Source organism: Rhinopithecus bieti, unplaced genomic scaffold (genome assembly GCF_001698545.2).
Source record: "Rhinopithecus bieti isolate Rb0 unplaced genomic scaffold, ASM169854v2 scaffold_32929, whole genome shotgun sequence".
Classification (NCBI taxonomy): domain Eukaryota; kingdom Metazoa; phylum Chordata; class Mammalia; order Primates; family Cercopithecidae; genus Rhinopithecus; species Rhinopithecus bieti.
In genome coordinates this window covers 10,393-30,013 of record NW_016813876.1, presented here as the reverse complement: position 1 = coordinate 30,013, position 19,621 = coordinate 10,393, and the positions used below count along the sequence as shown (strand labels likewise).

The following is a 19,621-nucleotide window of genomic DNA, read 5'->3' as shown; positions in this document are numbered from 1 at the left end:
TCAAGCCGGGCCTAAGATCCTCCGGTCCTGACGGCCCCAGGGGAGGTTGCGATGTGAACATCTTCTTCCTTGTCCCTCCAACCCCGGGGTGCACCAGGACCCGGCCTGGGAGTGGGGGACGCGGGTGCAAGGCACAGACGTAACCTGCTCTCCAGGACTCAAACGGGCAGTGACAACACAGGCAGGGGCGGGGACTCTGTGACAGGGACTGGGGCCTGCCATCCTCTGTGCGCTGGCCCCTCCTGACAGCGTGGCTCATCCTCCCAGGGCCTCACCCTCTTTGGCCTCAGTAGTTTCGAGATTCCACTGAGTCACAGACTCAGGATTTTTCAGGCAGCCCTGAGGCACCGCCCGTCTGCACAGTGAGGTGAGGCCAAGCAGGCCAGTAGTGCTGCCGATCATTGGGGCAGGAGGGGTCGTGCAGTGGGCAGCAAGCATTGGGTCCCATGCCGAGCCTGTGCCAGGGCAGGAAAGTGGGCACTGGCTCATGGGCAGGCCCCCAGGGCTCCCCGCCAGGTATCCGGGCACCATGAATGGGCACCCACAGTTTACTGCCCACCGCAATCAGCACTCCTGGCAGGTGGCCGGCCACACACCACCCTCCCACTGCCCCAGGGCTGCCCATCCCTGCAGGTCACCCACCTCCAAGTCTCCCGGGCCCTCCCATGTCCGGAGCCCACAGTGGGGGGGCAGTGCGGCCCTCGCTGGCCTCCATACCCTCAAGGACACGCTCTGTCCCCAGACACCTGGGCAGGAGCAGGAGCGAGGGTGAGGCAGCCAGAGGCCAGCAGGGCCCAGGGCTACAGTGAGGTTAGGGGTTTGCAGGTGTGCCTAGTGGAAGGCTCTGGTCAGCCTGGTCTGTGAGGAATCCAGACACTGCCTGGGCCCCTCCAAAAATGCCGGGAGCCACAGAAGGGTCAAGAAAGGGTCAGGGGTCAAATTGTGACATCAGCACCCCAGTGGGGTCCAGGTCCGAACAGCCCCTGCCTCCAGTAAGACCAGCGGAAGCCAGGAGGGGCCTCCCAGGAGAACGTGACCCCTGCCGTCTGCACCCTCCCCGCTTTTCCAAGAGCAGCAAGCACTACAGTGATGGGGGAGCTCTGAGGGGCCGGGGCAGGGATGGGAGTGGCAGAGCGTGGGTCCCCTGGACCTGAGGTCCTGCAGGACGTGGGCTCTGCAGGGTCAGGCAAGACACATTCTCAGCACACGCAGGGCACAGGGTCTGTCTCGGGGCTGGGAGTGGCCACGAGATTGCAGGAGCCTGTTGCCCTGGAAACGTGGTTTCTGCTGAGAAGAGCATTTCTGCCTTATTGAAAAATGCAGCAAGCCCAGGTGCAAGTGGCTCGTGCCTGTAATCCCAGCGATTTGGGAGGCTGAGGCGGGAGGATCACTTGAGCCCAGCAGGCGGAGGCTTCAGGGGGCTGTGATCCAGCACTGTACCCCAGCCTGGGCAAGCCCTCTATCTCCCAGGGCTCCCTGATTCTCTGCCCCCCGCCATGCCCAGGCTGCAGCCCTAGGCTGCTGGAAACAGGCCCTGGGTCCCATCTGAGCACTGAAGCGTCCCTGTGGCGAGGGTTTGCGGCCGGCCCCTCGGAGACCCCAGCCCCTCTTCACACACTGACAAAATCTGGCCTAGATGCTGCAGATCACAATTTCCTCGAGTTGGGGTCCTCAGCCTCTCCCTTCCTGTAACCCACACGGCTGCCACACAGCAAATTCAATCACAGCCGAGCCAGGCTCTGGGCGGGCACCTACCATTCCACAGTCCCTGAAGAGCAGAACCCATGGGGCTCCCTGCAAACTGGAAAGGAGGCCCCTCCAAAGATGACTGAATCCAAAACAGGGACCTGGAGCTTAAATCGGCCCTGAGCACAGCGCAGCCTCAGCCCCGGCTGCCCCACCACAGCCTCAGCCCGGACTGCCCCATCACAGCCTCACGCTCTGTGATGGACCCAGGAGGTGCCCCGAGCTCACCTCCTCTTGAGGTCCTGCAGGACGTGGCCCTCTCCACAGCCCAAGTTCTGTCCCCCACAGCCCTGCCCTCTATGAGCCACCATCCAGGTTGGCACAGACCCCACTCTGGGCCCAAGAAGAGCTGCCGCAGCCCCCAGAGTCCTGAGCCCACAGACCCAGGCAAGGCCAGGCCCCTGCCCTGTGGGACACCACCCCCTTCAACCTCGAAAGGACACTGGGAGCGCAGAAATGTCAGTGCCTGGTTTGGAGGGAAAGTGCTGGAATTCTGGAGGGGAGAGGAGAGCAAGGGACCAGGGACAAGGGCAAGGAGGGGAGGGGGGTCCTGGCCTCCCCAAAAACGGGCGTGGTCACACCAATGCTGCGTGTTTGCACACAGGGCTGGCCCGGCCACCTTATTTATCTATGAGATTTATGGGATTTTAATTCAGCCCTACCTAATGACGCACACAGTGGCTGGTCAGCACCCAGCGTGGGGTATGGGGAGGGGTCCTGCCCTTCAGCTCCTAAGGGCTGGCCAGGAGCCACAGCGACCCCGGGACGGGAGTGGTCTCGGGTGCTCCAGGACCCACACCTCTGGACGGGAATAAACGGCTACAGCTCAGCATGGGGGGTCTTTCTCGAGTGCCGAGGGGGCCCCTACTCCCCAGCTCCCAGCCCCTCTGAAGCCCACCGGGTTCCACTGTATCCTCCGCCTTCTGGGAGGGTCTCCAGACACTCTGTCCACTCGGGGAGGCCTTCCAGAGTCTCTGGCCCCCATGCCTCGCCTCCCCCTGCCCTCCCAGTTTCCACCACCCTCCCCACTCCCTCCTCTCAGCCTCCGGGAGATCCTTCTAGAAACACTTCTTCCTTCTCATCCCTCCCCGGCCCCACCCAGCCCCAGCGGGCCTGTCTTGCCCTCCCACAAGGCCCCCAACTCTTTTCCACCAGCCCCGGCCCCCAAAAATGTTTCCCAAAAGCGCCTGATGAGGTCCAACCCGGTGCTCAGCCTCTCCAGGCTGCCCTGGGAGCCGCTGACTCCCGCTGCCCAACCCTGCCCTGTCAACACCACCTGCCCCAGAGGCGGGACCAGAGACCATCACGGCCACCTCTGCACAGCCCCTCTCACACTCAGTCACCCCCGAGGCCCCTCCCCATGCAGGTGGGTGGTGGGTGGGCAAGCGCCCCAGCTCTGGCCGTGCCCTCAGCCCTGCGCTGGCAGTTTAGCCTGGTCTTAGGGAGCCAATCCTGCGGTCTTGGTCTTCTGATCTCGTCTTGCACAAAGCACCCCGAGAGAGATGGGGGTGTCCCGGGAAGCCTCGGCAGGGTCGGCAGGGATGGACCCAGCGATGGTGCTCCACCACCTCCAACAGTCAATCACCAAAGACACCGATCCTATTTCTATTTTTCTTTTTTTTGTTGTTGAGACAGAGTCTCACTGTGTCGCCCAGGCTGGGGTGCAGTAGCACCATCTCCACTCACTGTGACCTCCACCTCCCAGGTTCAAGCAATTCTCCTGCCTTAGCCTCCCAAGTAACTGGGAGTACAAGTGCCCACCACCACATCCAGCTAATTTTTGTAATTTTAGCAGAGATGAGGTTTCACCATTTTGGGCAGGCTGGTCTCGGACATGGGGCCTCAGGTGAACCACCCACCTCAGCCTCCTAAAGTACTGGGATTACAGGCGTGAGTCACCGCGCCCAGCCCTATTTCTTAAACATTTATCCAAGCGATGATGGGGGGAGTCAGGGCCGGTCCTGGGGTCTGGGAGCAGGGGACACCCACTCTGACAGGTGGCCTCCCCGGGGCTCCATCCACATATAGAGCTCCCTCTCCCAGAGACGCCTCCCCATCCCAAATGAGTGCAACCACCAGCCAGGGCTCTCAGGGATCGGGGTGCAGAGTGACCTCAGCCAGGGCTCTTAGGGATTGGGGTGCAGAGTGACCTCAGCCAGGGCTCTCAGAGATCAGGGTGCAGAGTGACCTCAACCAGGGCTGTCAGGGATCGGGGTGCAGAGTGACCTCAGCCAGGGCTGTCAGGGATCGGGGTGCAGAGTGACCTCAGCCAGGGCTGTCAGGGATCGGGGTGCAGAGTGACCTCAGCCAGGGCTCTCGGGGATTGGGGTGCAGAGTGACCTCCGTGAACCCACCCCTGCACTGAAAAAGGGGTTACAAGCCTGTATTGATGAGAGCAGAGACAGGACAGCAGCTGGGACTCTGACCCCAGGCTCAGACATCCACTCCATGGACCCTGGGGTCTCGGGCGTGACCAACAAGGAGCTCTGCCCTGGTGTGGCCCACCCAGCCCACCACTGCTTGTCTCGATGGCCCAGCTCCTTTAGCCAGCCTCAGTAAGCCCATGGAGGGCCCCCTCCAGCTGGCCTCCAACACCACTGTCCCTACAGCCAAAACTGTGGGACAAGGGGGCTGGGCAGGCATGACCCCCACTGAGCAGCCCAGTGGCGCGGGGTTGGTGCACCCAGGGGTGCATCAGTTGGACAACCGCAGTTTGTGCTTTTGCCCCGACCAGATGAGATAAATAAGAAACTGGGAGAGACACAGAAGAACTGCATGCCTATGGCCTGTGGGTGTCCAAGCAGCCATGGGCAGTTAATGGAGCCATGCGTGGACACGGCTTGGCTCCCGCCGTCCAAGCAGGACACACACATCACAACACACCCCGGAAATCTGATCACTCAGAGTTAAAGGGCTCAGGAGTGGGAGCCTGCCTGGCTGGGGGCCTGGGATCCAACAGCTGCTGAGTGGGAGGTGGGTGGGCCTGGCCAAGCCTGGAGGCATCCCACATCAGGGAGGCAAAATTCCTCCTGGGACAAAACTCCTAAAAGGCTGAAGAGCTGGCACCTGCAGACTTAACCCACGTCCACCACTGGCCCTGGAGACACAGAGGCCCCCAGACCCGCCTAGACATGAGCCACTGGGCAGTGGGGTCTGCAACCCCAGGAAGATGGGTGCCTCGGGACCCCAGGCAGGGCTGGAGGCCAGCAAGCACGATGGTGGACAGGGAAGAGGAAGAGCTGCCCTGAGCTTGTGGTCAACTGAGCCAGTGTCCAACCCAGGCCTTCAAACAGGGATGCGGGATCCACCAGGGCTGCACCAGAGAGGTGCATGCACCACCAAGGGACACAGTAGTCCCTTGTTAGAGGGACAGAGGGAGAGAAAGAGTGAATTGACTTGGACTTCTCTGTCACTCTGGTTACAAAAAGACAAGGGATGCTATTTTTAAAGTGCTGAAAAAAAAATAACATTGAGCTTAGAATTTTACACCCAGCAAAACTGTCACTCACACCCTCAGACGTGACTAAACTGTCGTTGGGTTCCCCAGGCCTCAGAGACGTGGGGAATGTGAGAAGGGCCCTCAGGAAAGCTCGAAGTTGCACTAAGGAAGGGTGGGAATGAGCATGGATCCGTGGTAAGCCAGAATTAGAATTTCCAACCCAACCTCACCGCAGCAGAGAGGAAGAGCAAGGCGTGGGGCAGGCTCAGGCCACATCCCAAACAGAAGGAGGTGGTTGCTGGGGCCCTGGAGGCCCTCAGGCTGCTGTTCCAAGCACTGGCATCCAGCGTGAGGGACCAGGGGGGTCAGGCAGGAGGACAGGGTCTTCCAGGTGTCTGAGGATACCCATGGGCTCCCCCAAGCAGTAGCTGGTCTGGGTCCATCATGGCATCATGGCTGCCCTGGCATGGCCACTCAGGGGAAGAGGCAGGGGAGGGCAGCCCCTGCCAGTGGGCCAAGGAGGCAGAGCAACTCTGGAAGGGCCCATGGGCTCCAAGGCTGGGACCAGCACCCTCGGCTCTCCCAGTGAGCCTGCATCCAGCTTATCAATAAACTGCACACACTCAGCCACAGGAAGGGAAGTCAGAAAGTCCTCTCTGATGCTCTCCCATTGGGCGGGAAGGGCTCTGAGGTGCCTGCAGTTTGTCTGAGTTCAGCTGTTTTGGGTCTAGGACTTGCTGGAAGACTGATTGTGAATGCTGGTATCCTGGTGCAAGATGTGACAGATGGATGGATGGATGGATGGATGGATGGATGGATGGATGGATGGACAAATGGATGGATGGACAGATGGTTGGATGGATTGATGGATGGATGCGATGGATGGATGAGAGGTGGGTGGATGTGATGCATGGGTGGAGGTTGGATGGATGGATGGATGGATGCATGGGTGGGTGGGTGGATGGGTGGAGGGATGGATGGATAGATGGATGGATGGATGGATGGATGGATGGATGGATGGATGGATGGATCCACTGGGGGGTGTGTGGATGATGGGATGGATGAATGGATGGATGGACAAATGGACTTGGACAAATGGATGGATGGACAGATGTAGGAATGGTTGGAAGATGGTTGGGATGGATGGATGGGAGGAGGATGGATGGATGGATGGATGGATGTTGGCTGGGTGGGTGGATGGATGATGGGTGGGATGGAGGATGGTTAGGTTTGGTGGGGTGTGGTGGGTGGGTAATTGGATGGTGGTGGGTGGGTGTGGACGGATGGATGAATGGATGAATGAGTGGGTTCATGGATAGATGGACAAATGAAATCTCCCTGGTACTGGGGTTCGCCTTCTGTGGCAGCTCCACAGGGCTCCACCTCACGAGGGCTCACGATATTCAGGTACAGGCCAAGTGCTCTACACCCCACCTCACTGGAGCCCTCAACCCTGGGAGGAAGGTACTCACCTCACTCCATCCTATAGACAAGGAGACCGAGACTCAGAGAGGGTGAAAGCACTCCTTCAGCTCACCCAGCCCAAGAATGGCAGAGCTGCAGTGTGGTCCCCAGAGCATCTTCCCAGCCCCAAACTTACACTGTCCCGGCTCCCTCTCGGGGAGGGGTCCTGGAGGCCCAGTCTGAGCAGGGGTGTTGCGGGGGCACACCGCAGGAAAGGCCACACAAGTCCTCAGGCTCCAGCCCAGAGTCTGCTGGGGCCCTCAGTCTTCAGGCGGAGCAGGGGTGACTGCCAGCTGGAGAGGCCGGTGTGGAGGGCAGAAGTGAGGGTGCAGTGCCAACTGGGCAGTGAAACAGGCTTCCCTGGGGAGGGGCCTGGCTGGCGGGGGTCCCAGGAGAGAAGAAAGCCGATCTGTGACCCAGGGGCTGAGGGGTGGCCAGTGGGGCAGGGCCATCAAAAGTGGGCTGTGTGACGGACATGAGGCCAGCGGGTGCTGGGCAGGAGCCGTCCATGGTTGGGCAGGCGTGCCAGGATAGAGACCCCTCTCCCAGCAGTCAGCTGGGCAAAGTTGGGCTCTCAGTCACCTCCCTCAGCACAGGCCACAGGAGTCCTCCTGCCCAGCCAGTCCAAACCACACTGGAGCGGGGCACCCACCTCGTCCTCTGGGAAGACCCTGCTGGTCAGGTAGGGCCGTCCCGGGCGGCCCTGGCTAGAACATGCTGGCTATGCCTTGTCCTGGACCCTGCGGCTGAGGCCAAAGACACCAAGCGTGAAGGGTCTCCAGTCACCATCCCTCTAACACGGATCAAACCACAGAGCCCAGAGCCAAGCGGCCAGGGATAAGCAAGGAGCCCCTGTCCCTTTCTGGAGGCCCCGGAAGCCGAGATCAAGGGTTGCAAGTTAAGAAGCCCTGGGGCACACGGTGTCCTGGCCCCCTGCCCACCCTGCCGCAGGGCCACCAAGCCTCTCTCCGTGTCCCTGGCCAGCTGGCACCAACCTTGCCTGTGCAGGAAGTGGGGGAGGCGGCCGGGTGACTCACCCCCCCTTGGAGCCCACTGAGTCAAGATAAGCCACGATTTTGCGGCCCGCAGCACAACCTGGGACAGCCCCCACATGAGAGGGCACTGAGAGGGCACCGCTGGCCCAAGGTCACTGGGAGGAGCCCCTCCGACACCAGGCAGCACCAGCACCACAGTCTCTTCCAGGGCCCAGGGTGAAAATGCCCGACGCACCAATTGGCAGCGCAGAAGCAGGTGGTTTGGCTGCGTGGAGCCATCTGCCCATTTTTATCGGGTTTAAACAGACAAGCGGCCCCTTGGCCACGTGGCAGAAAAAGAAGAGTGGGGTGGGCACGGGTCTCAGCGCCCTGAGCTGAGGGCTAGAGACCGTGGACTTGGGGCAGCTGGGGCTGGGGGGACCCTGAGCAGGTGACCCACGCCTCATGGGGGGCAGCACGGTGAGGGACACTGCCAGCCCCAGCTGTGGGACCCCCAAGGCCGCTGGCCCACTTCAGCCAGCTTTGCCACCTATTAACTGAAGGTGGCAGCCAGCCACCCTCCCCTGCAGCCTGGATGGTAGCAAGGGGTTAAACATCCCACAGGGGCCAGCACCTCCCTAACGATGCTGCCTCTTCTCCCTCCAGCTGTTCGGCGGGGTGGCTGGGAACCCCACGGCTTCTCTGAGCTCTGCGTTCTGTCCGCCTGGGTCCTGTCCCGTGAAGTCCAGGTTGACCCATATATGAGCATGGACCAGACCGCTCAGGGAGAACACACTTCTCCCGGCCCTGGAGACTGGAGTCCAAGATCCAGGGGTCTGCAGGGCTGGCCCTCCACACCTCTCTCCTGGGTCTGCAGATGCCACCTTCTCCCTGCGTCCTCACAGGGCGGCCCCTGTCGACGTCCTCATTTCCTCTCACCAGGGCCCTAGTCTGATGGGATCGGGGCCTCCCCTACTGGCTCATTTTGATTTGACTCCCTCTGTGAAGACCCCATCTCCAAATGCAAATCACTCCAACATATTAATGGGGGTGGGGCACAGTTCTGCCATAACAACCCACCAGGACAGCAGAGGCAATGAGCCCAGACTCCCCAAAGAGAACCCCCAGCTCCTTCTGGGCTCGCTAGGGGCTGTGGTGCAGGGGTGGCCAGTGGAACCCTGCATTCAGCATGGCTGGGGGCTTCTCTCCCAGGGTCTGCCACAGGCCAGCTGCTCTGCAGCCTCGCTCAGCCCTGGCCTCTGGTCCCTGCCATGGGGGCAGGCCCTGGCTGTCTCAGGATGGAGAGGGATTGTCCGCAGGAACACGGGGACCGGCATAGCAACCTGGCCTCGCAGAGGTGGGCAGGGAGCACCCCTGCCCCGTAGGGTGAGCAGAGCCTGCCTCGCCTGCCTCACCTCCCTCGCCTGCCTCCCCACCCCCGTGGCAGAACCTGCCAGCCTCCCAGGGCCTCAGCTCTGGACTCCATGGAGCCCCTGCTGAACAGTTCAGCCCACACACATGGGGCCCACTCACTATTTTTGTTTTGGTTTGGTTTGGTTTTGGTTTTTGTCTTTTTGAGATGCGTCTCACTCTGTCGCCCAGGCTGGAGTGCTGTGGCGCAATCTTGGCTCACTGCAGCCTCCGCCTGCCGGGTTCAAGCAATTCTCCTGCCTCAGCCTCCCGAGCAGCTGGGATGACAGGCGCCTACCACCACGCCCGGCTAATTTTTGTATTTTTGGCAGAGATGGGATTTCACCATGTTGGCCAGGCTGGTCTCCAACTCCTGATCTCACGTGATCCGCCCGCCTCTGCCTCCCAACGTGCTGGGATCACAGGCATGAGCCACCGCACTGGCCACTTTTTTTCCTCAAATGAATGAATAATGCTAAATCTTTGTTTCTTCTTTTTTTTTTTTTTTTTTTTTTTTTTTTTTTGAGACAAAGTATCTCTGTCATGAAAGCTGGAGTACAGTGGCACGATCTCAGCTCACTGCAACCTCCGCCTCCTGGGTTCAAGCCTCCTTCTGCCTCAGCCTCCCAAGCAGCTGGGATTACAGGCAAGCGCCACCACGCCCAGCTAAATAATTTTTTATTTTTAGTAGAGATGGGGTTTCACCATGTTGGCCATGCTGGTCTCGAACTCCTGGCCTCAGGTGATCTGCCCAACTCAGCCTCCCAAAGTGCTGGGATTACAGGCGTGAGCCTCCGTGCCCGGCCCCTCCGACTTTTTTGTTATGGATGATTTCAAACCCTGTGAAGAACGGAGTAATGGAATGGACGTGACCATCGCCTCCTCACCATCAGCTGTAACTAATATCAGACCTGCCACTCTAGCTCAGGTGCTTTCCATCAAGGAATAAACATCGCGGGCAGAAGCGGGTGCCCCTCCCTGCCCCCCACCCCTCTCCAGAGGCAACCATGACCCTGAATCCAGCGCCTCGCAAAATATTTTATAATTTTACTACTTTTGTAAGTATCCAGCAATAGGGTCCTGTTTCACATTCACAGAAACGGGCAGCATCAGCGTGCAGGACGAGAGACCCGAGATTCACCCTTTCTGCTCCGTGCTGGGTTTCCGACGCCTCCTTGTCAAGACAGGCAGTTCCAGTTTAGTGCTGGGCCCCATCCAGGGGATGAATATGCCCAGAGGAGCAGCCCGTGCCTAGCGGACCAGCATTCAGGCCATTTCCAGTCTCCATCCTCCCGGGTGGGCAGCTGCCTGGGTGCCCAGAAGCAGGACTGTGTCCTCAGCTTGGCTGCCCTGACCAACCGCTCTCCCCTGAACGCCACGAGCGTGTTCTCTCTGGAGGTGTGAGAACCTTCAGCCAGTCTCGAGGATCACCATGCCCTTCCTGGGATCCCGGTGGCCGAGCCTCCCTGCTGGCTATTCAGTGTTGTCAGTGTTTCCTCCTGTGTGGCCCCCACCTAGGCCCGTCTACTCCTGTGTGACCCCCGCCTGTCCACACTTCCTCCTGTGTGACCCCGCCTGTCCCCTTCTCCTCCTATGTGACCCGCACCTGTCCGCACTTCCTCCTGTGTGACCCCCACCTGTCCCCGTCTCCTCCTGTGTGGCCCCCACCTGTCCCCATCTCCTCCTGTGTGATCCCTGCCCTCCTCCTGTGTGATCCCTGCCTGTCCTCATCTCCTCCTGTGTGACCTGCACCTGTTCCTGTTTCCTCTGTGTGACCCCTGCCTGTCTGTGCTTCCTCCTGTGTGACCCCCACCTGTCCCCGTTTCCTCCTGTGACCCCCGCCTGTCCCGTCTCCTCCTGTGTGACCCCTGCCTGTCCCCGTCTCCTCCTGTGTGACCCCCACCTCAACCTTGGGCTGCTTGTCTGTTTGCTAGATCTCCTGGACTCTGGCCTCAGCGCTGGATGCACAGAGATGACCTCCTTCCACTCCCTGGCTTGTAGTTTTACTTTGTTATGTTGTCTTTTTTCAAACACAGTTTTTAAAATGTAATGTGGTCAAATGCCTCTCCCTTTACTTTGATGGTTTGTGACTTTAGCGACTTATTAAGAAACCCTTTCCTACCCTGAAGTCATAAACATTATGCCTGTTTTCCTTCTAAACGTTTTCAGGTTTAACTTTTCACATCTGAGTTGTTTAATCTATCTGGTATTTTATTTTTGTTTACAGCGTGAAGCAGGCACCTAATTTCCCCATGTAGAGAAGCCCCGGCCCAGCACACTCAGGGGACAGCCCGGCCCAGCACACTAAGGGGACAGCCCTCCTTCCTTGTAGACGTGGAGCACCCATCTGCCTCAAAGCATCATCGTAAGTGCACGGGCTGTTCCAGCCATCCACTTGCCTATCCCTGCACCAATGCCACGCTGTCTGAGAGGCAGGCGTCCCATGTGATTCTTCTCTGAAACTCGCTTAGCTCTGCTTGGCTCTCTGGCCTTCCACGTGGACTTTTGGACGAAAAACTCAACTGGGCTCGTGAACGGCTGTTTGCAGAGAATCGACCTCAATCGACCTCGTTCTTCACTTTTTAAAATTAGCCTCAGTTTTCAAAACTGACACTTTTCATTCATGAACATGACATACCTCTCCATCAGTCAAGTCTTCTTTCATGCCCTTTGCAATGTTGTAATGGCCTGGACACCTTCCATCTGACGTTTTCTACATAAGAATCTTCGTAGGTTTTGAGGCCGCTGTTAACGAGGTATTTTTCTATTATATTTCAACTTGGTTTCCACTGGTGCAAACATATGCTACTGTTCTTCCTTCATCAACCTCGTCTCCAGCAATATTACAGAACCCTCTCATTAGTTCAAATACTAAAGTCAAAAATTCTCTTGGCTTTTACATCTTCGTTTTTTGTTGTTGTTGTTTGTTTGTTTTTGAGACAGAGTCTTGCTCTGTCACCCAGGCTGGAAAGCAGTGGTGGGTTCTTGGCTCACTGTAACCTCCACCTCCCAGGTTCAAGCCATTCTCCTGCCTCAGTCTCCCGAGTACCTAGGATTACAAGTGTCCGCCACCATACTTGGGTAATTTTTATATTTTTATTAGAGATGAGGTTTCACTGTGTTGGCCAGGCTGGTCTTGAACTCCCAACCTCAGGTGATCTGCCAGCCTCAGCCTCCCAAAGCGCTGGGAATACCGGCGTGAACCACTGCGCCCGGCCAGCTGGCTTTTACATCTTGATAATCGTATTATATGAAATAAGGGCCAGGTACAGTGGCTCACACCTGTAATCCCAGCACTTTGGGAGGCCGAGGCAGGCAGATCACTTGAGCCCAGGAGTTCAAGGCCAGTCTGGGCAACACAGCAAAACCCTGTCTCTACAAAAAATAAATAAAAATGAAACAAATCAGGATGGTTTTGTCTCCCAATGCTGGTCTTCATTTCTTCTTGCTCTCATCTCACAGCCTTGGGGAAGCCTCCAGCACCCCATAGAGGGAAGGCACAGCCGTGGCCAACATCTCCCGTGTCTCCTGGCTTCTGTGGGAGTGATTCCCAAGTCCCAGCAAGGGGTCCAATGTGTGCTGCAGTTTCTGAGCAGACATTCCTAAACAGGTTAAGATGGCTTCCTTCTCATCTGGGCTTGCATTTTTTATAATAGCAGGTTGAGACATGCTGTGGACTCCCATCAGACACCTGTCTGCACCTGAGATCCTTCTGTTTTTAAATCCTCCACGCGTCTCTGGCACCCTCTCCTGCCTGGTGGTGGTACTGCAGCCCCAGGGCCCTAGTGTCTGAGCTGAGCCAGAACCTCTCAGGGGACTCAGACATGGGCACGACCCTCAGTCTCCCGTCCCCACACTGTGACCACGGAGGTGATAGCTGCTCCCGCAGCCTAGGCCCTAGAGTGACCGGATGTGGAGGAGGGCACCGGTCACGCAGCCACAAACGGAGCATGAACCAGACAGAACCCGGCTGCCGCGAGCCACCAAGACTCGGGGCCAGGTGCAGTGGCTCACGCCTATAATCCCAGCATTTTGGGAGGCCGAGGCGGGCAGATCATCTGAGGTCAGGAGTTGAGACCAGCCTGGCCAACATGGTGAAATTTCATCTCTACTAAAAATACAAAATTAGCTGGGCTTGGTGGCGCATGCCTGTAATCCCAGCTACTCAGGAGGCTGAGGCAGGAGAACTGCTTGAACTGGGGAGGCGGAGATTGCAGTGAGCCGAGATCACACCACTGCACTCCAGCCCGGGTGGCAGAGCGAGAATCTGTCTCCAAAGAAAGAAAAAGAAAACGGGTCTCTGCAGATATGATTAAATTGTGGACCTCAGGAGATCAGCCTGGATGATCGGGTGGGCCCTAAATCCAACGACCAGTGTCCTTAGAAGAGATGCAAAGGGAGAAATACCTGGGAGAAGCCCCCACGGATACGGAGGCAGGGTGTGGGCGATGCAGCCACAAGCCAAGGGATGCCCAGAGCCACCTGCAGCTAGAAGGGCAGAAAGCATCCTCCCCTAGCCTGAGGGGCCGTGCGGCACTGCCACGCCTTCGCCTCAGACTCCGGCCTCTGGAACTGTGGGATAGAGCTTTCCTGTGGCTTTCAGCCCCTGGTTTGTGGTTTGCTGGCACAGCCCGGAGCACCTGACAGCCAGGCGCATGGCTTGTTTCAGCCAAGCGAACAATAGCAAGTCTACGTTGGGGGAAGGGAGGAGCGCGCTGGGCCTTCCGTCTGCTCCCAGAAACAGGGAGGCCGCTGTGGGAACAGCCAGCTTCTTCCAGAGAATGAGAGAACGTGGTCCCAACCCTTCCAGCTACTCCAAGGGGGTAGTGGGCTGCCCACCTGGCTGACTGGCTCCCTATCTCCTCTGCTGTGGGCTTAGCCCACTGTGGGGAGCCCAGGGAAACAGGTCAGGCAGCCCCTGCCCCAGGCCACCCCTAGGGAGACCCAGGAGGACCCAGCTGGGGGCATGAGCTATGTGAGGAAGAGGAGGCCGCTGGGGATAAAGTTAGGGGCTGCACAGTGACTGGACATGGTGGTAAGGGAGCCCCTGCGTCTCCCTGCCCCTCCATTGGCACCAATCCTACCTCCACCTGAAGGGGCAGCTCCTTCCCAGCCCACAACACCTGCACTGGAGTTCTGGACACAAGAGAACCCAAAAGGAAGATCTTGAGTGGGCAGGAGGGGCGGCGCCTGTCCTAGGAAAGGGATGGGGTCTGCTCTGGGGAAGGGGCGGGGCCTCCTCTCGGAAAGGGGTGGGGCCTGCTCTGGAGAAGGCGAGGGGCCCATCCTAGGAAAGGGGTGGGGCCTGCTCTAGGAAGGGGCAGGGCTGTCTGGGGAAGGACTGGGGTCAGGGCTCATGCTCTCCTGAGCTTCCCAGGTAGCCTCTGCTTCAAAGGGCACAGCAGGGAAGAGCAGGCAGGGGCCCAACCGCACCCGTGTCCACACTGCATCACCAAGAGAAACCCCTCTTTACAGCTGCAAGCTGGGAGACAGATGAGGAAGTTGGAGGGAGCCTGACCACCTCTTCCTTACCAGGTCTCTGACTGCAGTGCCCCCACCCCGTCCTGCCCATTTCCTGGCCTGTGCAGGGACTGCTGGGCCCAGTGGGCACAGCCAGGCAGATATATAGGTTTTGGGGGTGGGCCGGAAACAGGTCACCCTCGAAATGACCCAGGGATGGCTCTGGGGGTCGTGCTGACCGCTTCATGGAAGGGCCAGTTCTGAAGCCCCCAGAATCCCCACATGGCTATGCCAGAGGCTCTGGGGTGGCCTCAGGGGCTCCATGGCAGGCCCAGGCCAACTGACTGCCCAGGAGGTCCCTAGGCCTAGACAGTGTGGGCTCCTGGGGCCACCAGAGGGGATGAGCAGGTCCTTTTGGAGGCTCTCCTGAGCCAAGTGGGGAAGTGGAAAGGCCCCAGGCCTGAGCCGGCCCCAGGACCCTGGGTGGCGCTGGTGAGCTGGGATGTCCCAACTGGCTTCAGGCCCCACAGGGCTGCTGCTCAACTCCAGCCCTCAACCACTGCCCTCCCTGGGGTCAGATGGGGCAGGGGGCAACTGCCCCACTGCCATCCTCAACCCTGCCCTCCCTGGGGTCAGATGGGGGAGGCAGCAGCTAGGGGAGGGCAGTGGCCTCAGCCCCCCGCCAGGAGCCAGGCTCAGTGGTTCATGCTTGTAATCCTGGTACTTTGGGAGGCTGAGGTGGGAGGATCACTTGAACCCAGGAAGGAATTTGAGACCAGCCTGAGCAACATAGTGAGACCCTTTCTCTACAAAACAAACAAAACTATTCAAAAATCACGTGCATGTTACTTTAGTAAAACATAGGGTTGTTTTGAAAGATAAAAAAGCAAGTTCTTAAAAATTAGCCAGTCATGGTGCCACGTGCCTGTACAGCTACTTGGGAGGTAGGACACCAGGGGGTGGGACCCATTGCACCTGGCGGACCCGTCGCGCCCTGGGGACCGGTCGCGCCCTGGGGACCTGTTGTGTCCTGGGGACCTGTCGCGCCCTGGGGACCGGTTGTGCCCTGGGGACCTGTCGCGCCCTGGGGACCGGTTGCACCCTGGCTTTGGAAGTGCAGAGCCCAGCCCAGGTGTCTGCCCTCCTGAGGGTTTCGACACAGGTAAAGGGTGTGGCACAGCCTTGCGGTCTGGGGACAGATGTCCTCCCCTTTGACCTCAGAGGATGCTCGAGATTGGATCACTGTGCTCAGGGGCCTCGGCCTCCCCGCACACACCTGCCTTTGACAGGAGACACCAGACTCCTCTCTGAACTATATAAGCACCTGCTCTGACCCCAGCAGCCTCCGTGGGCTCCACCTAGAAGGCCGGGGGCTCAGCTCTCCAACATGAGTGGGCATTGTGCCCAGGGTCCACACCCAGTGCCCCCTGTCTAGCTGGGTCCACAGAGCCAACCAGAACTTCTGCAGGTTTGAAGGCGTTGGCAGCTCTGCCTGGCAGCTCCCCAAAGCCCTGACGGGGCCACCAGGTCCTGGTTGCCTTTTGTCACTTTGCAGCAGGAGCTGACAGTGACCTGAGGACTAAGACTTTCTCCATTTTCCCAGTGTAGAGACCCAGGGCGAGGTGCAATTCACATACATATGGCACATGCAGACACATGTGCACACAAGCAAATGCTCGCACACACACACACACACACCCTCCCCAGGGCCACCTGACCGTCGGGGCTACACACACACACGCGCACACACACACACACGCACACACACACACGCACACACACACACACACACACACACACCCTCCCCAGGGCCACCTGACCCTCGGGGCTACACACACACACGCACACACACACACACACATCCCCTCCCCAGGGCCACCTGACCGTCGGGGCTACACACACACACGCACACACACACACACACACACCCTCCCCAGGGCCACCTGACCGTCGGGGCTACACACACACACACACACACACACATCCCCTCCCCAGGGCCACCTGACCGTCGGGGCTACACACACACACACACACACACACACACACATCCCCTCCCCAGGGCCACCTGACCGTCGGGGCTACACAAAGTCCCCATCAACCGTGGCAAGCCTGGGAAATGGCTGTGAAGGAACCCAGGGCTCTTTTCACAGATTCGGGGCTGGGCGGATACCTACTGGGGAATCTGACCACGTTTCCACAGCTCCATGGGGGTTTTGCCCAGGGTGAGAACTGGGAGTGGAGGGCAGGCAGCCCCCACATCCCCCCTGCGTTTGGTACGAGGGATGTGCCAACCACGTGGCGTGTGTGTGGTGTCCCCATGTCCTGTGTGCAAAGCCCGGTGGCCAGGCCTCCGCCATGCACAGTGGCCAAGCCACACCCCTGCAGCACCAACCTAAACCACACAGTGCGGTGCGTCTGCCTGAGTTTATTATTGGAAAGCAAAGACTGAACAAAGACTCAGACAATAAATATCTGAAGAGAGGAAGCCAAGCTTAGGAGGCCAGGAAGTTCAGAGGGTCCGGGGGAGGCAGAGCTGTGGAGGGCAGTGAAGGGTGGCTGTGCCCATCCAGTTCACCCACTCCCCAGATGCCTGGGGGAGCGCCGGGCCCGTCGGGAGGTGTCGGTGGGCAACTCGCAGATGGTGTCCTGGCACTGGCAGCTCTCGATGTGCGTGTAGGTGTGTGTCAGCGAGCCACCGTTGGGGCAGCTCAGGACCACCTCACGCTGGCTGGTTTTCTCCTCTCTGCAGCAGGAGCACCTGTGGTCCAGGACCTGGGCCCTGGCCGAGTACCTGCGGGGAGGGTGGAGTGAGGGGCGACCTCCCAGGGCCAGCACTGGCCTCTCACCTCTATGGGGCCTCCACCACCCCCTCCAGGCACTCCCAGCCTGGAACTCACATGGCAAATGTCCCGCAGGACCCGGAGCAATGATTCATGGAGACGCTCTTGGTGCAGCCGGCGTACGAAACCTCCGTGATGACGGGGACGGTGGAGCAGGGCACCCTGGTCTCATTGAGAGGGATGCCTGGGGAGAGGGGGCAGTGGCTCAGGGCAGGGCCTCCACATCTTCGAGGGGAGAGGGCGACTCTCCCTCGCTGCGTCCCTTCCCCAGGCTCGGCCTCAGCCCCCAGCCCTCACTGCCCACCCAGAGGCCATTGTCCATCCTGAAGCCACCCTAGGCAGGGCTGAGGGCACCAGCCCTTGTGCCCCGACCCTGCCCACCCCCCAGGCTATGCCCTGTACTCACAGGTCTTGCAGCATCCATTGGGCATGAATGTGATGGAGTCCTGGAGGGAAAGAAGAATGAGCCCAGGACCCCCACACATTCCTGGGATGACAGCACCTCCCATGCCATGGGCGGGAGCAGCTGCTGCAGAAAGCCCCAGGCAAAGCCTCCTGTGGCAGCTCAGACCAGGCCCGAGGCCACTGTCGCAGCACTGGCGCCCCAGACCCCCGGAACACCAGGTGCCCCCACTCCCCACAGCCAGGCCCCAGGTGGCCCACTCACCGGGACACAAATGCTGGCATCAAAGTCGGGGCAGGTGATGTTGGAGATGGATGAGACGAGCTGGTTGTTGATCTTCATGCAGCTGAAGAACGTGCAGTTGTTCCTGGGGTCGCTCTTGAAGTCCCCAGGCTGTGGGGCAGGGAGCTCTGGTGAGGGAGGGCAACAGGCCCAGCCCCAGCCCAGCCAGGAAGACACCCTGGAGACACCTGGCTGGGGAGGCTTCCTGGCAAGGCCCAGGGCCCAGGACAAGCAACACGGGTGGGACCCCACATCAGGCACCAGTCTGGAGCCCACACAACCCTCAAAGATCTGTCTGTGTTGTAACTCTAAATCTATGAACGTGACCTGCCTTGGAAAAGGGATCTTTGAAGGTGTCATTAAATGAAGCATCCTAAGATGAGATCATCCTGCTGGGGGGGCCCTAAATCCTTAAAAGGGAGAGGAGAGACAGACACAGGGAAGGAAACCTCATAGCCACAGCCAAGGGGCACCTGGAGTAACCAGAGGCTGGGAAGGGTCCTTACCTAGAGCCTCTGAGGGAGCACAGCCCTGAGGCCCTTTTATCTTGGATTTCTGGGCCCCAGAACCAGGAGAATCCCTTTCTGCCCTGAAGACGCCTGCTCATTTGTCATGGCAGCCCTAGGACGCCCATCACAGCTGCGTCCAGGACTGGGAGGACTCAGCTGGGGGATCCTGGGTGGCCTGTACCTTGCCCTGGGCTCAAGCAACCCAGCCATGTCAGGGCCAGGAGCACACACCTTCAGGATGACGTGCTGGTTGTCAGGCTGCTTGAGGATACAGTGCGTCTGTTCACACTTCTTGCAGCATTCCCCGGGGGCCTCCACGAGTTCAAAGCCCTGCACACACAGACATGCCACTGCAGCTGAACTCCCAGCCTGTACCCCACACCACACAAAGCCTGCAGGACTGCCGACAACCCCCACCTGGAAGAGGCCCCAAGCTGGGCAGGTGTCAGGATGGAGAGGTGGGGACAGGGAGAGGTTGGCATTGAAAGGAGGAAAGAAAGTGTCACGACACAGACATGCGCCCGGGTACTTGTCTGGGAGGAGGGAAAAGGGCAGGCTGAGGTGGGGAGCCAGGGCTGGGCCGGCCGCTTACCGGGCTGCAGGAGGTGTTGCAGGGCACATGGGTGCAGGCGATGGTGTTGAGCAGGGTGCTGTTGTCCACCTTGTCCGTGCACACGCAGTCCTGGCACTTGGAGGAATAAACTGGAGAACCGGGCTTCGGGCATAGGGAGAGACGTGAGGCAGGGGCCTCTCCAGCACCCCAGCCAGCCCAAGAGCCTGCCAGGACCCCCACACTGCAGCCGACCTCCTCCCCTCCCCCCCCTCACCCAGCCCAGGGCTCACCTGGTACTCAGCATTCTCGTGAACGCACACCCCCTTGGACTCTTGGGAGAAAGAACAGAGAACGCCGTTCGTTGGAGACTGCCCCGGGGTGGCCACCTGGCCAGACCCCCACTCCCAGTGCACACCCAGTGGGCGCTCAAGGCTGGGGTGGGTGCATCAGCCAAGCATGCAGCCATCTGTGTCCCCAGAATCTGAGGCCCCCAGGAGGAAGCCCATCCCCACAGCCACCCCACCCCGGGCGGCAGCCTCCC

The 19,621-nt window shown here is 59.4% G+C and overlaps 1 protein-coding gene across 1 annotated transcript in view; it reads right to left on the bottom strand.

Moving 5' to 3' along the window:
• Positions 1-16,898: 16,898 nt before the first annotated feature.
• Positions 16,899-19,621, bottom strand: part of LOC108513297 (mucin-2-like) — a gene marked incomplete at its 5' end in the record, with an annotated part of 13,041 nt that continues 10,318 nt past the window's right edge. The window contains 7 exon segments of the mRNA XM_017848998.1: positions 16,899-17,284; positions 17,391-17,517; positions 17,740-17,779; positions 18,001-18,129; positions 18,759-18,857; positions 19,120-19,242; positions 19,371-19,512. Coding sequence (XP_017704487.1) covers positions 17,065-17,284; positions 17,391-17,517; positions 17,740-17,779; positions 18,001-18,129; positions 18,759-18,857; positions 19,120-19,242; positions 19,371-19,512 — 880 coding nt within the window.